Below are 12033 nucleotides of genomic sequence, written 5' to 3'. Positions count from 1 at the left end.
ACACATATATACACTTTCTGTTCATTGTAAATAGGAAAAGACACAGGTAGAGTTGTAGACGGAAGAAGAGCCCGCTTTTTCTGGATTATAGAAGTTCCTGTAGTTCTGTAGTTTGTAATAGGTTATTTTTTCAACAGCTGTATTTGAGCTGTAAGGATAACGGCTGGAAACTGAGAGGGGAATTACTTCTGAGGACTGTGAGGTCCTTTGGCAGCTGGGAAATGTTCAATGGTTCCAGGTGCGAGGGTGTCTTAGTGTGATGAGGGACTGAAGTCAGCTGAAGAAGTGACAAAGAGGAATTAAAGAAATAAATGTGAAGTTCATGAAGTGGTAACTGGTGAGTGGCAGAAGTTTACGTTAGAGGAAGTTTTGTGTGGGGGGATTTGGGACAGAGTCTGGGTTTCAGTTTAAAAAAACAAGTCAACAAGTAGGCATTAAAATTGCGTAACTGACAAAGCAGCATGTTTACAGGAGCAAGCAGGAAACTTCAGCAGTAGAGAAACTTCAGCAGTAGATTTTATTGGTATTTAGTTGACAATGGATAGAAGGTAGAAAATACTGGGAGAAAGGAAGGAGATGTGGGAAAATATTATAGAAGAGTGGTGATGCACTTAAGTTGTTCATATGCTAGTCAACAACTCCATGAAGAGTTTGTCCCTGAGAAGTAGTTTGGACACGTTCGCCTGCTAATCCCTGTGATATGTTATGAAGTAGGTGACATGACTGTGGTAAACAGTGTCAGAGGACGGAGTTATTTTCTAGCAAGCAGTGAAATTTATCACAGTTAAGGACATCTGGTAATCGCTGTTAGCTTTTCCAGTGGCTGTTTCTTGGTTTTTTTTTTTTTGTATCAGAGAACATAGGAGTCCAGGAACAACTCTTTTCCTGCTGTCTTGTCTAACGTGGGCTTGAGTGGGTAATGCATCATAAGTAATCCCTTGGATTTAGTGGAGTTGTGTGTTGACAGCAAGTGTTGCAGGGCACGAAGCCAGCATGGCGAATCCTCTTGCACAGTAAGTGACAGAGCTTGAAAAGTGAGACATGGGAGCTTTTCACAGTAATGGAGATATTAGATGCGTGCAGCAATGTTATTTCTAATTTAGTTGAGATACACTGTAAGCAATGTGTGAAGCTGCGAAACAAATACCATTTCCATCCTCAGAGAAATACAAACTAGGCATAGCAGGACATACCACATAGACTATACAAGGAACATTTTTCAGACCAATTTTCAACATTTCTGTGTTTGGATATACTTCTGTTTCTTTTTTCTTGAAGGAAGTTACAACTGCTGAAACTAAGGAAAGTCTTCAATGTTGCTTGCTTAAGTAAGCATAGAAGGCTCTCTCCTCTCCAGATACCCACAATTCTCATCTCGGAAAGCTGTGTTTGTTTTTGGGAAACTGTAAACCACTCTGTTAATTTGGTTTGCTTGCAGCAAATGATTTCTTTTCTTGAGGCCGGTGGGCAAGGAGGGTGGGGAGCTGAGCATACTGGATTGACACTTCGATCTTACCGTGCCTACTTAAACAGTGAACATCCCATGCTCTCAGTGTTTCTAAGATTGAATGAAGAGTCTTCAGACTCTCAGGTGAGGAAACAACAGATGAGAAAAATAGACTACTATGGATTGTTTCGTGTCAGGCGCAGCCTATATGAATCCTTCACTAGCCAAATGAGCTCGAATTACTCTATCTTCTCAGCTTTAATAAGCTTGTAGCTACAAGGAAAAAAGCTTATCCCAGAGTTAGCAGTTACCATGCATCCTTAGATTACTGAAGTGAAAAAACAAGCTTATTCTAAAGAAAGATTTTTCTAAGAGCAGCTTATTTCCACCAGAAGAGTTTAGCTTTTGTTTTCTATATACCAAACAAAACCTGTCAGTTTCTGCATGCCTACTTGCTAAGCGGTGACTTTCTGTTAACTGTAGTATCTCCAAGGAAGTTAGTGCTTTATCTTTTGGTTTTGTCTTTCAGATTCCCATATGCCATGAAGTAGATGTGTTTATTTCAGCCTTAAAATTACTGATGCCAGTGTTTGCTATGGCATCTGTGGCTTCACCAGTTATATTTAAGGAGTTTTGTCCCTTATATTATCTACTCAATGCCATTCCAACGAAGATCCAAAAAGGCTTTCGCTCTATTGTGGTGTACCTCACAGCCCTGGATACCAATGGTGACTACATTGCAGTGGGAAGCAGCATTGGAATGCTTTATCTCTACTGCAGACATTTAAACCAGATGAAAAAGTATAATTTTGAGGTAAGTACAAACTTTTAACTGTGTCCGTTCCAATGGAGTTTTTATCTGTGCTAGGTTGGCTGTTCATAACTGGTTCTTTGACTCTCAGTAACTCTGTAAGTTTTACGTGTGGCTTCTTCCAACAGGGGAAGTGTGAATCTATAACTTTTGTGAAGCTGTTGAGTTGTTTCGATGATCTAGTTGCTGTTGGCACAGCCTCGGGTCGAGTCGCAGTTTTTCAGCTTGTGTCTTCATTGCCTGGAAGAAACAAACAGGTAAATCTTTGTGTTTGGTTAAACTGTGAGATTTGGTGTGGTGGATCCTAGTAGAGTATTATAGGGATTCTTTGTAACAGTGAAAAATGGAGAATTTTGCCTGATGAACATTTTTTATGCTTCATGTGTTAAGCTTAGAAAATCTTAAAATCTTAAAATACTTCTTTTCATTACAAAAGGAATGTAATAAAAAATTCTTCTGACGAGCTCATCTGTAGTAGCTGACTGAGCTATTTAGTGGTGAGTTGTTTGTTTTAACAGAAATTAGAGTGACCTGCATTTTTGGATTGAACCTCTGATTTTTCAGTCCAAGTCACTGAATAGGCTTTGTGTCTGCGTGTTCCCTTTGTTCTTGTATTTCTTTGGTATTGTTTCACAGCTTCGGCGATTTGATGTTGCTGGTATCCACAAAAGCAGCATTACAGCTTTAGCTTGGAGTCCCAATGGGATGAAATTATTTTCTGGAGATGACAGAGGAAAGATTGTCTACTCTGCCCTCGACCTGGACCATGTAAGAGACCTTTATTCTAATTTACAACTTTCTGTGGGAGGGGAAGAAAAGCTTCTGTGTTGAAATATTTAGCAGTTGGTTAATTGCTTAATATCATATAATTAGTCGGATTGTTTTATCAGTGTGTGTACTCATAGCTAGATGAGCATACACCCAGTAAGTTGACCATTGGGAATCCTTTGCAACAGCTTTAAGAAATACAGAATGAAAAGGATCAGTGTTTTTAATATTTATTTCTGAAATAACTATGCCTGTCTTCAGATTTCAGCAAATACTTTTTCCTTGCTTCCTTGGAAGGAGTGCGCCCAAATGACACTTGCCAATTCACTGTCTTGTTGGAGTACTTTTTTTTTTGTGTGTGTGTAGAATGAAAATGCAATTGGTTTCTGCTGTGTGGCTCTGCTGTGCTACCAGTGAATGGAATTTTTCCAATCATTTGTGAATTAATATGGACCTGGGACATCAACAAAACAAGTGCTGATTTGTTTGAACTTTTCTTCATGTGTGTGAGAAAAGCAGCTGTCCTGATTTATCTGTGGCTGTCAGGTGGTCTAGGACTAATAATGACTGATACGACTAAGTTTTACTGTCACCAAACATAACAACTGTCATAGCTTCCTATGGCCTGGCAGTGGAGAATAAGGAAGAAAATTCACATTTGAATGTTTCTCTGGAGTTTGAATGAAGTATGCTAATTATATTCCCAGGGAAATTGAATTTCCTTGTGTATAGCAGCAGTCACATGCTATCTAACAGCTCCCTCATCTGCATAAAGTAACTTTGTGTTCAGTAAGTGAACACAATGGAACAGTGGTCCCAGAGTTGTTTTTTGGCTTGTTTTAACATTTTTGAGCATATTCTTTTCTTTAAAGTCTTAGTTATTATCGTATGTTTTTAGAAAGTTCGACTGTTAGCTAATTTCATGCTTCTTTAAAAGGGTGTTTGCAACTCCAGCCTCGTGTTAGAAGAGCCATCTTCGATTGTCCAGTTGGATTACAACCAGAAAGTGCTGCTTGTCTCTACTTTACAAAGAACCATACTTTTTTACACAGAAGAGAAATCTGTCAAGCAAGTTGGAACACAGCCCAGAAAAAAGTAACCCTCATAAAATCTTGATGCAGGCACATCAGTTAATTCTAGCTTTTCAGGATGGATTATAGAAAGGTTGACCTAAGCAGTGAAATTAATAGAACAGAGCAGTCCACTTAGAAAAAATGCAGTTAGAGTAACCATGTATGCTCAAACGTGAAATGACAATTCTGCTTACTTAGAAAGCTGGTTGCAAATGTGTTGCAATCTTTTTGTTTGCGATGCAGAAATTATTAAAGGTGTTTTCTTGTTTAAACTGAAAGCACTGTTAAACTTTGCAGTCCCTCATTCTTCACTGAGGCTTGAGGTGAGCGACCATTGTGAACAGCAATCTATTTCATGGATGATGTATTATCTAATGCACTCAGTCTTATTTTTTTTTTAACACCCCAAAGTGAATGAAAAGAGAATGTGTGAGGAGTCACTTAGGGCTAGAAACTTCTTGTATGACTTCCTGGCATCTTTCATTGTGTAATTTTGGGTTATGAAGGAAGAGGGTACTCAGAGTTGGATTGGTGTGACTGACTGTATCTGGAAGTATTGGGAATTGACTCTTGAGGGAGGGTTTGTAATGTACGTTTCAGACATACAGATAATAATAACTAGAACACTAAGGACTCCCTTACTTTTTTTACTTCTTCAGTGATAGTGTTTTTTTGTACAGAGAACACAGATTTTAACAGATGAGATCTGCTCCTTGCAAATAGAGGTTGTCAGTTTCTTAGCTTTCTTTAGTGGTAGTTCACTTGTTTTCAATCAGCACTGGGAGAAGGCTGGCTGCAGAGTAGGATCTTTCTAGGGTGGACAGAGTGGTGTTAGGGCTGTGGGTTGGGTTGCAAGGGGTAGTTTAACTTTAGTAACAAGACGTGATGTCTGACACCTGAAGCTGAGGGAAAACCCATGCTATTTGGAAGTAGAGTTCTTGCCTAATATGTATTTCAGACGTTTGATGGAATACTTCAATTGAAGAACAACATTTTTAGTGTTGATAACCTGCAGTTGTAAAAGTATGATATTAGTTTTAACGTTTGCTTCTGTGTTGTTTATATAGCTTTTTAAATACGTTCTTGTTTTACATTTTTTAGCAGTGGCAAATTTGGAGCATGTTTTATACCTGGCCTCTGTAAACAGACTGACCTGACACTATTTGCTGCCAGACCTGGGCTTCGTCTCTGGAAATCTGATGTTCATGGAACTGTTCAGACCACATTCATATTGAAAGATTTATTTGCTGGAGGAATAAAAACTTTTGAACTATATCCTCGTTTGGAACCACCCGACAGAGGAAGTTACAGCTCCCCAGAGAAACACCTTGGGCTTGTTTCGTGCTTTTTCCAAGAAGGATGGGTGCTGACCTGGAATGAATACAGCATCTATTTATTAGACACTGTGAACCAGGTAGATGAATTTTATGGATGCATATTCTGTTTCTTGTTGTTTTTTCATGCTGTGTTGAGAGACTCCTCAGGTTATCCTTACACTTCTATGATTTAAACTTGTGTTGAAATATGAAAAGGTTTCCTCCCTCTTCAAATTATCATTGCAGGGATATACTCACAAGTAATATTAATATATTAAATATAACATATATTTAAAGCTTTCAGTCCAGATATTAAGTTTGTAATCAATTTAAATACTTAATAAACCATATATATATAAAATGTAGTAATTCATGCTGATAGAAACTTTATGCCTAGAAGATATACCTGAAACTATTCATTAGATTTTATTTCTTATAGAAAAAGCTGCTAGCTATTTTGTCTTTTTGAAGTGTTGTGAAAATGAATGCAAGCTAGTATCTTTTTGTATGAATGATAGCAAACATTAGGACTTTGGGGGATTTTTGCCACCAGATTGTGTGTTAGTTAAGTAATGGATTACTCCTAGTGGAGACAGAGAAGTGATTAGACTCGTGGCATTAGATAGAATGGAAATCATTACAAAAATCGAGCTACATCAGGGTTGCAACGTGCTTTCTTGTTACTTTTTTCTATTTTCTTTTTGTTAGCATCCTTATTTTCTAAGTATCTGTGTCAGTTACATCTCAGTGTACTATTTGTTAAGAGCCTAATCTTGTCCAAACAGTGGGTTAATCTGATGCCAATTATTTCTGTATTTGGTGACTCCTTACAGGTTTTGATTGGTGGATTGGAAGGATATGGTGATATTGTGTCTGTGTCCTGCACCAGCAATGAGATTTTTCTCTTAAAGGGAGATAGAGACATAATAAGAATTTCAAGTAGACCTGAAGGACTGTCATCACTAGGTTTGTATAACATAGCTAACTTGAGTATGTGCCTTGTGGAATGTGATGTCTATCATACCTTTGTAGTTAGTTTTAAGTTTTGTTTTTTTTTTTACATACTGGGGAAAAGAACCCACCAACGTACTAGTTTCTCTGGAATTGCTTATCTTTTTTAACACTGTATTTGGAGCTCTGATGTATCTGTTGATCTATGTCACTTTTGTCTGCAAGAGTGGAGGCATTAGGAAATAAATTATAGTTGTATATTTTTTTGAGAGTAGGTCAGTGTTGCCCTTACCAAGCATCTTTATTCTTAACAGTGTTGCTGGAGCAATGTGCATTCATGATCATGATTACCTTCCACTGGTCAATCTTAATTGTTTGGGTTAGCAATAACTGTGTGGGATGATTTGTGCCACCTGTTGTCACTTGTGTTCCAGAAGAAATCTCTGCCTTCTTGGCAATAAATAACAAGGAACTGGCAAAACACCCAAAGAATATTCACTAAATCCCCCAAAATAACTTGAGGCCTTGTTTTCTTAGTTGAGTTTAGCTTCTGTGTTCCCAGAACTCTGTAAAAGAGATTAGTAATACTTTCTTAATTATGATGCTGGCTGATTTCTTCTCATAAAAAAAATTGTAGACGCCATTATTTATCCAGCACATTAAACTCAGAGAAGGATTACTCATATGTTTAAAAATCTTAGCTTTAGTTGTCTAGTAGCAAAAAACTAGCAAATGGGCTATGAAGTTCTGTTGGGTGCTAGAGATGCTAGAGGACTTAGTTTTATCCTCATGCTTAGTCATAGCTTTGGTCATTTAAGTTGTTCGATACTCACAAACTTCTAGGGTGTGTTTACTATTTTATTCTTAACTTCCAAGCATAGCTGGAAGTCATCTTAAGATGTATTTTCTTCTAATTACCACAGTGATTTGTCAGGTCAGTTTTCCTTGGTCTTGGTGGGTATTCTTTGTTGGTGCTTGTTGTTATTATCTTGGGCAAAATAAAAATAAATTTACTGAGTGTTTGAAGAAGTTGAAAATACATGATGATACTTCAGCACGTAACACAGTTGGGTCTTCCACACTAAAGACTGTAACCATTCTCTTTATGTGAACATAAAAGCAGAATTTTCTAATAAAGCTTTGAAGCAGACTTAGGAGGATTGATGTTACATAACATAATTTTATGTAGATCTACTTGCATGAAATTTGCACTGTATATGTATGTGAGCACTCTCCAACTCACTTGACACCCTAGTGTTTAGACCTTTATTTTTCTTTTGGTCAGTTCCAGATGGGAATTCAAAACTGCTGAATCCTTCAACAGATATGAGCCCTCGTGTGCTGACCCCAGTATCAGTAGTTGCATCTGCATCATCTAGCCCTTCAGTGGAAACAGATAAAAAAATAGTTACTTCTCCTTCAGTTGTTGGTGGTAAAAGAGACTCTTTAGTGAAAGATAATCTGGAAACTCCAACACTACTGGAAAAGAGCTTTGATAGAGTGGGAGACTTGAGCATTGAAACGAGAAAAAGGGGCTGCTCTGTAGCAAGTGAATCAAGAAGCAGGAGCAGTTCAGTAAATTCTGTGGACAGTGGCTCTAGTTTTATGATGTGTGCAGACCAACTTTCAGAAGCTCAGAGGGAATGTCACCTTTCTTCACAGCGGTTCAGCACTATCAGCTCTGAAGACTTTGATCAGGAACTCATTGTAAAACCAATAAAAGTGAAAAAGAAAAAGAAGAAACAAGGTAAGCCTAGCAGAGCTGTGCCGGCCGCTGGTCATTATTAGAATGTGTCATGTTTGGTACATCTCACATGAGAGCATTCTCAATGTACTTTGTTGTATCGTCACATAAAATCTAAGACTGACATATTTGGAGTGATTGTGGTGGGCCTTTTATCTTTTAAGGTAAATGCCTGCTTTGAAATCAATACATTGATGATACCTTTTTTTTTCAGATCTGATTGTTTTATTCCTTTAAGTTTGTTTTGCTTTATGTAAGCATGCTTAATGTTGTAAGATACAATTGTTGGTAATATACAGTGGGATTCTATTCTGAGTTTTGTTGGAATTGTGTAATACCTATTCATCCTAAAGTATTTGACACAATTTCTGAGCCATTCTTTTTTAGTTTGTTAAAACAGTGCAAATACTTAAATATTCTAAGAGTTTTTACACTGCTGTTGTTATTTTAAAGTATTTAGTTATTCAGTTTTCTTTGGTTTTATGTGTCATTTAGTGTTCAAGCAGAAAAAATAATAAGCGTGTCAGAACGTAGATTTAATTCTATTCTTAGCACCAATAAAAAAATCTTAATTAAATCTTATTAATGTGACTCATCCCCTTCCTCTCCCCTTCCCCCCTTTTTTTTCTTATCTTTTTGTGAGAACAGAAAGTGGGATCAAGAGAAACCACATCTCTCTGGAAAGTACCCCAAGTTATGAGCGTCAGCTTTCTGGTGATAGTCCGCATTCAGTGAATGCAGATTCTTTCTCCATGACATCCAGCCTCATGAGTGGAAGCATTGATCATTTGAGTACTGGGTCTCCGGATCAGGAAAGCATGTTCAGTGTGGAGTCCAATACCATCTTGCAGGAAGATAATGGTTCAGAAACGTTTAGTGTCTTACAGTCTCCTGAGTCTGCAACTATACTAATTAATGAAGAAAACGGAGATACGGTTGACTTACAGAAACTTCCCAACAGTGACAGTGGCATGGGTACATCGACAATTATAGATACTTTGACATCTGTCTCTCCTCTCATCCTCACAGAAGACTTAACAAGCACTGTTGTTACTGAAAATAACCATTGTGTGCTTTCTTCAAGCAGTGAGTGCTGTCTTGGAAAGCTAGGCCAAGAAGAGCAGGATTTTAGTACGTTGTGTAAAATAAATGAAAATCTAGATAAAATGAAGCTGCAGGATGGTGAAAACTGTTTTGAAGAGCCAGACCAAACACTTCTGGAATGTAGCAGTGTATGTGATGTGCAGACGTCACTGATGCTGAATGAATGTGATGAAACTGGTAGGGGAGACCAACAGCAGCATTCTGTAATAGTCAGTACTCTGTCAGATCCTTCTGTTCCCCACTTTGACATCTCTAAAGGTGTTGATTCAGACCATAGTTCTATTTCTGGATGGAATTTTGAAAGTGTAATCAAAGCTAAATCTAGTACTAGCACTACTGAATGGGTAACAAACACTCTTGAAAGTAAGACAGAGGAGGAATCTGCCTCCAGTGATGAAGAGGATATTTATGGACATGGATTACCATATTCATCCTCAGAGGCTAGTGTGCCTGAAGTTGGTGCTGAGTCTGGTTCCCAGGATATGGCCAGGATAAGCCTAGATGAAATGGTGCTGTTAAAATCTGATCAGGTATATGTTTTCAATTTAGTTAAGAATACTTTAAATCTCAACATTTTGAAGAAAATAAAACAGCACACTTGCATGTAATGACTGTTCTTTACATCTTTAGGGAGGCACTTTTATTTTTACTTAGTTCAACCAGTAAAACATAAAACCAAAGCAGCAATTATGTGTCACAATTCTTAGAAAATCTGGTGTCTCAGACTTCAGGATGGTTGATGAGTCTTTACAAGCTGGGGAGGATGTGCTGTCTGCATAAACATTATTATGATTTCCAGCTCTACAAAAATTTCTGTCAAAAACAGTTGAAAAGTGAAAAGTAGTCATGCTTAAAGGCTGCTCTTTGTCAGGTCTCCAGTAGTCCAAGTCCTGCAAGATATTGCTCCAGACTTCCATGAACTTTGCTAGGAATTAATGCTGGCTATCTTTCATGGATGGCATCTGCTTAAGGTTCATTTTGCCTGCAAATACTCAGAATAAGGATTAATCTTTCTTTGTATCACAGGCAGCAGTTAGTGCTATTTTAATGTTGGTGCTTTTTCTTTTCCTGTTACTCCACTTTCCTTAATTGTTATTTTATGGCTTAAATATAGTCAGAAGAAGGAATATTTGCATAGATTATAGAAGTACTAAGATTAACTGGAAAATCTATAAAATTGCAAAGAAAAGAACCACAAGGAGTTTTAGCAGAGGTTTTAGTTGCTCCATGTGTTGAGATTGACCAAATACTTGTTGAGAAATGTTGAGTTTTAAGTTGATAGTGTCCTGTTTAGTCATAGCTGCAGTCCTAAGTATAGAAACTTTTGTTTTTTTTTACTTATTTTTAATTTTGGGCTGTTATATTCTGCAGCATTTAGAAATGCTGTATAGGTGCTTACAATATAGGTCACATGCCTATGACAGCAACTAGTTTTCTTTTTGCTTTAGTTTTTGTTCTAGGATTTTCAGTTTGCAGTATGTTGCGTGTTAGGAAACAATGACTCATGTAGTTTTGTTTTACCAGAGGCATTTATTGATTAAGGTACATAAGAACTGTAAGTTTAGCATTTGTTTAAATCAAGAATATGGCATCTACTTGAGCTCATACAGCCATTTTCTTGCACAGTTCGGAGACATCTGCCACTGTGCTGACTCTACAGTTTTCAGTTTGCAGAGAGCTGGATGGGATACTCTGGCCCTGGTTATGGCATCCTGAGCCTGGCTGTCTCAGAGAAGTATATTTGGTGCCTGGACTACAGAGGCAGCCTGTATTGCAGTGCTCTTCCAGCTGCTGGGCTGCGGTGGCAGAAGTTTGAAGATGGAGTCCAGCAGGTGGCGGTTTCCCCTTCAGGTTGGTTGGTTTCTACTTCACTGTAACCTCATAGGTGCTTAACTTTAATAGAATTTTGCATTCCCTTTGCTTTTCTAAGTTTTTTTCTTAATACATAATATGTGTTATTTGATTAAATGAACAGAAACTCAGAGGACTCGACTGCATCTTCAATACCATGTACCAAGTTAATTTAGGTGACTGTGTTCTAACAAGTCCACACCGTGTTTCTGGGAATATGTGGCTTTCTGAGTAAAGTGAACTACACAAGCAGTAGTTCAGCATTAGGTGTAGACAAATCAAGACATCCTCTTTTTGTTTTTTGATACAGAACTGCTTATAGTTCCCAAATGTATAGGTCTGTCTTTTTGTTGCTGTAAATGCAATAATCTTTTTATATGTGCCTTTTGTCTGTTTTCTTGAGTTTTCTTTTTTTTCTTTTTAAGTTTTAATTTTTGGTCCATTTGTGTATGGATTCGTTCTGACTGTTTGTGAGAATTATGTTGGATTAAAAAACAATGACTTTGGTGATGAACTTGCATCACTTTTAGCTGTTCAGATTGCTTCAGAGCTGGTGTGAAAATAGAAGTTTCTCTGCTATTTTCTGAACTTCAGTCTTCCTGCTCTGCCACTACTTTTCTTCATCTATCACCTCTAAAAGCAGATCAGTCTTTGCTTTGTGTAGAAGATCTGCTGTCTGGTTTAAGAAGAAGGGTTTTATCTTTGGATCTGTAGTTGAGGTTTGTTCTGAACAAAAAAATACAAGAGTGGCTGTAATAGATCGGAGTACAGATTCATCTAGCTCAGTATCGTGCCTTTGAAACTAGACAAAGGCAGATGCCTGCAGGTAAGAATTTGGGCTAGCATGTCTGACATTTGCCCTAAGTAGTTTTAGATTGCAGTTACAGAATCACAGAATCACTAAGGTTGGAAAAGATCTGTAAGGTCATCCAGTCCAACCATTCACACATCAGCAGAAGTGCTCAGTT

General features: G+C 37.7%; 1 protein-coding gene across 1 annotated transcript in view; it reads left to right on the top strand.

Annotated features, from left to right (window-relative positions):
- Window positions 1-936: 936 nt before the first annotated feature.
- TECPR2 (tectonin beta-propeller repeat containing 2) overlaps window positions 937-12033 on the top strand; it is a 35190-nt gene continuing 24093 nt past the window's right edge. The window contains exons 1-10 of the mRNA XM_065749709.1: window positions 937-1013; window positions 1977-2261; window positions 2387-2515; window positions 2895-3026; window positions 3964-4121; window positions 5201-5513; window positions 6249-6381; window positions 7652-8113; window positions 8759-9744; window positions 10882-11065. Of these exons, the coding sequence (XP_065605781.1) occupies window positions 2028-2261; window positions 2387-2515; window positions 2895-3026; window positions 3964-4121; window positions 5201-5513; window positions 6249-6381; window positions 7652-8113; window positions 8759-9744; window positions 10882-11065 (2731 nt within the window). The 5' untranslated portion in view covers window positions 937-1013; window positions 1977-2027. The remainder of the gene's footprint in view (window positions 1014-1976; window positions 2262-2386; window positions 2516-2894; window positions 3027-3963; window positions 4122-5200; window positions 5514-6248; window positions 6382-7651; window positions 8114-8758; window positions 9745-10881; window positions 11066-12033) is intronic.

The sequence above is a fragment of the Cyrtonyx montezumae genome, unplaced genomic scaffold (assembly GCF_038088225.1).
Source record: "Cyrtonyx montezumae isolate F1298 unplaced genomic scaffold, pur_monq_1.0 scaffold_10, whole genome shotgun sequence".
In the NCBI taxonomy this organism is placed as follows: Eukaryota; Metazoa; Chordata; class Aves; order Galliformes; family Odontophoridae; genus Cyrtonyx; species Cyrtonyx montezumae.
Note: the sequence above shows the minus strand (reverse complement) of the source record. Positions and strands in the feature narration are given on the sequence as shown.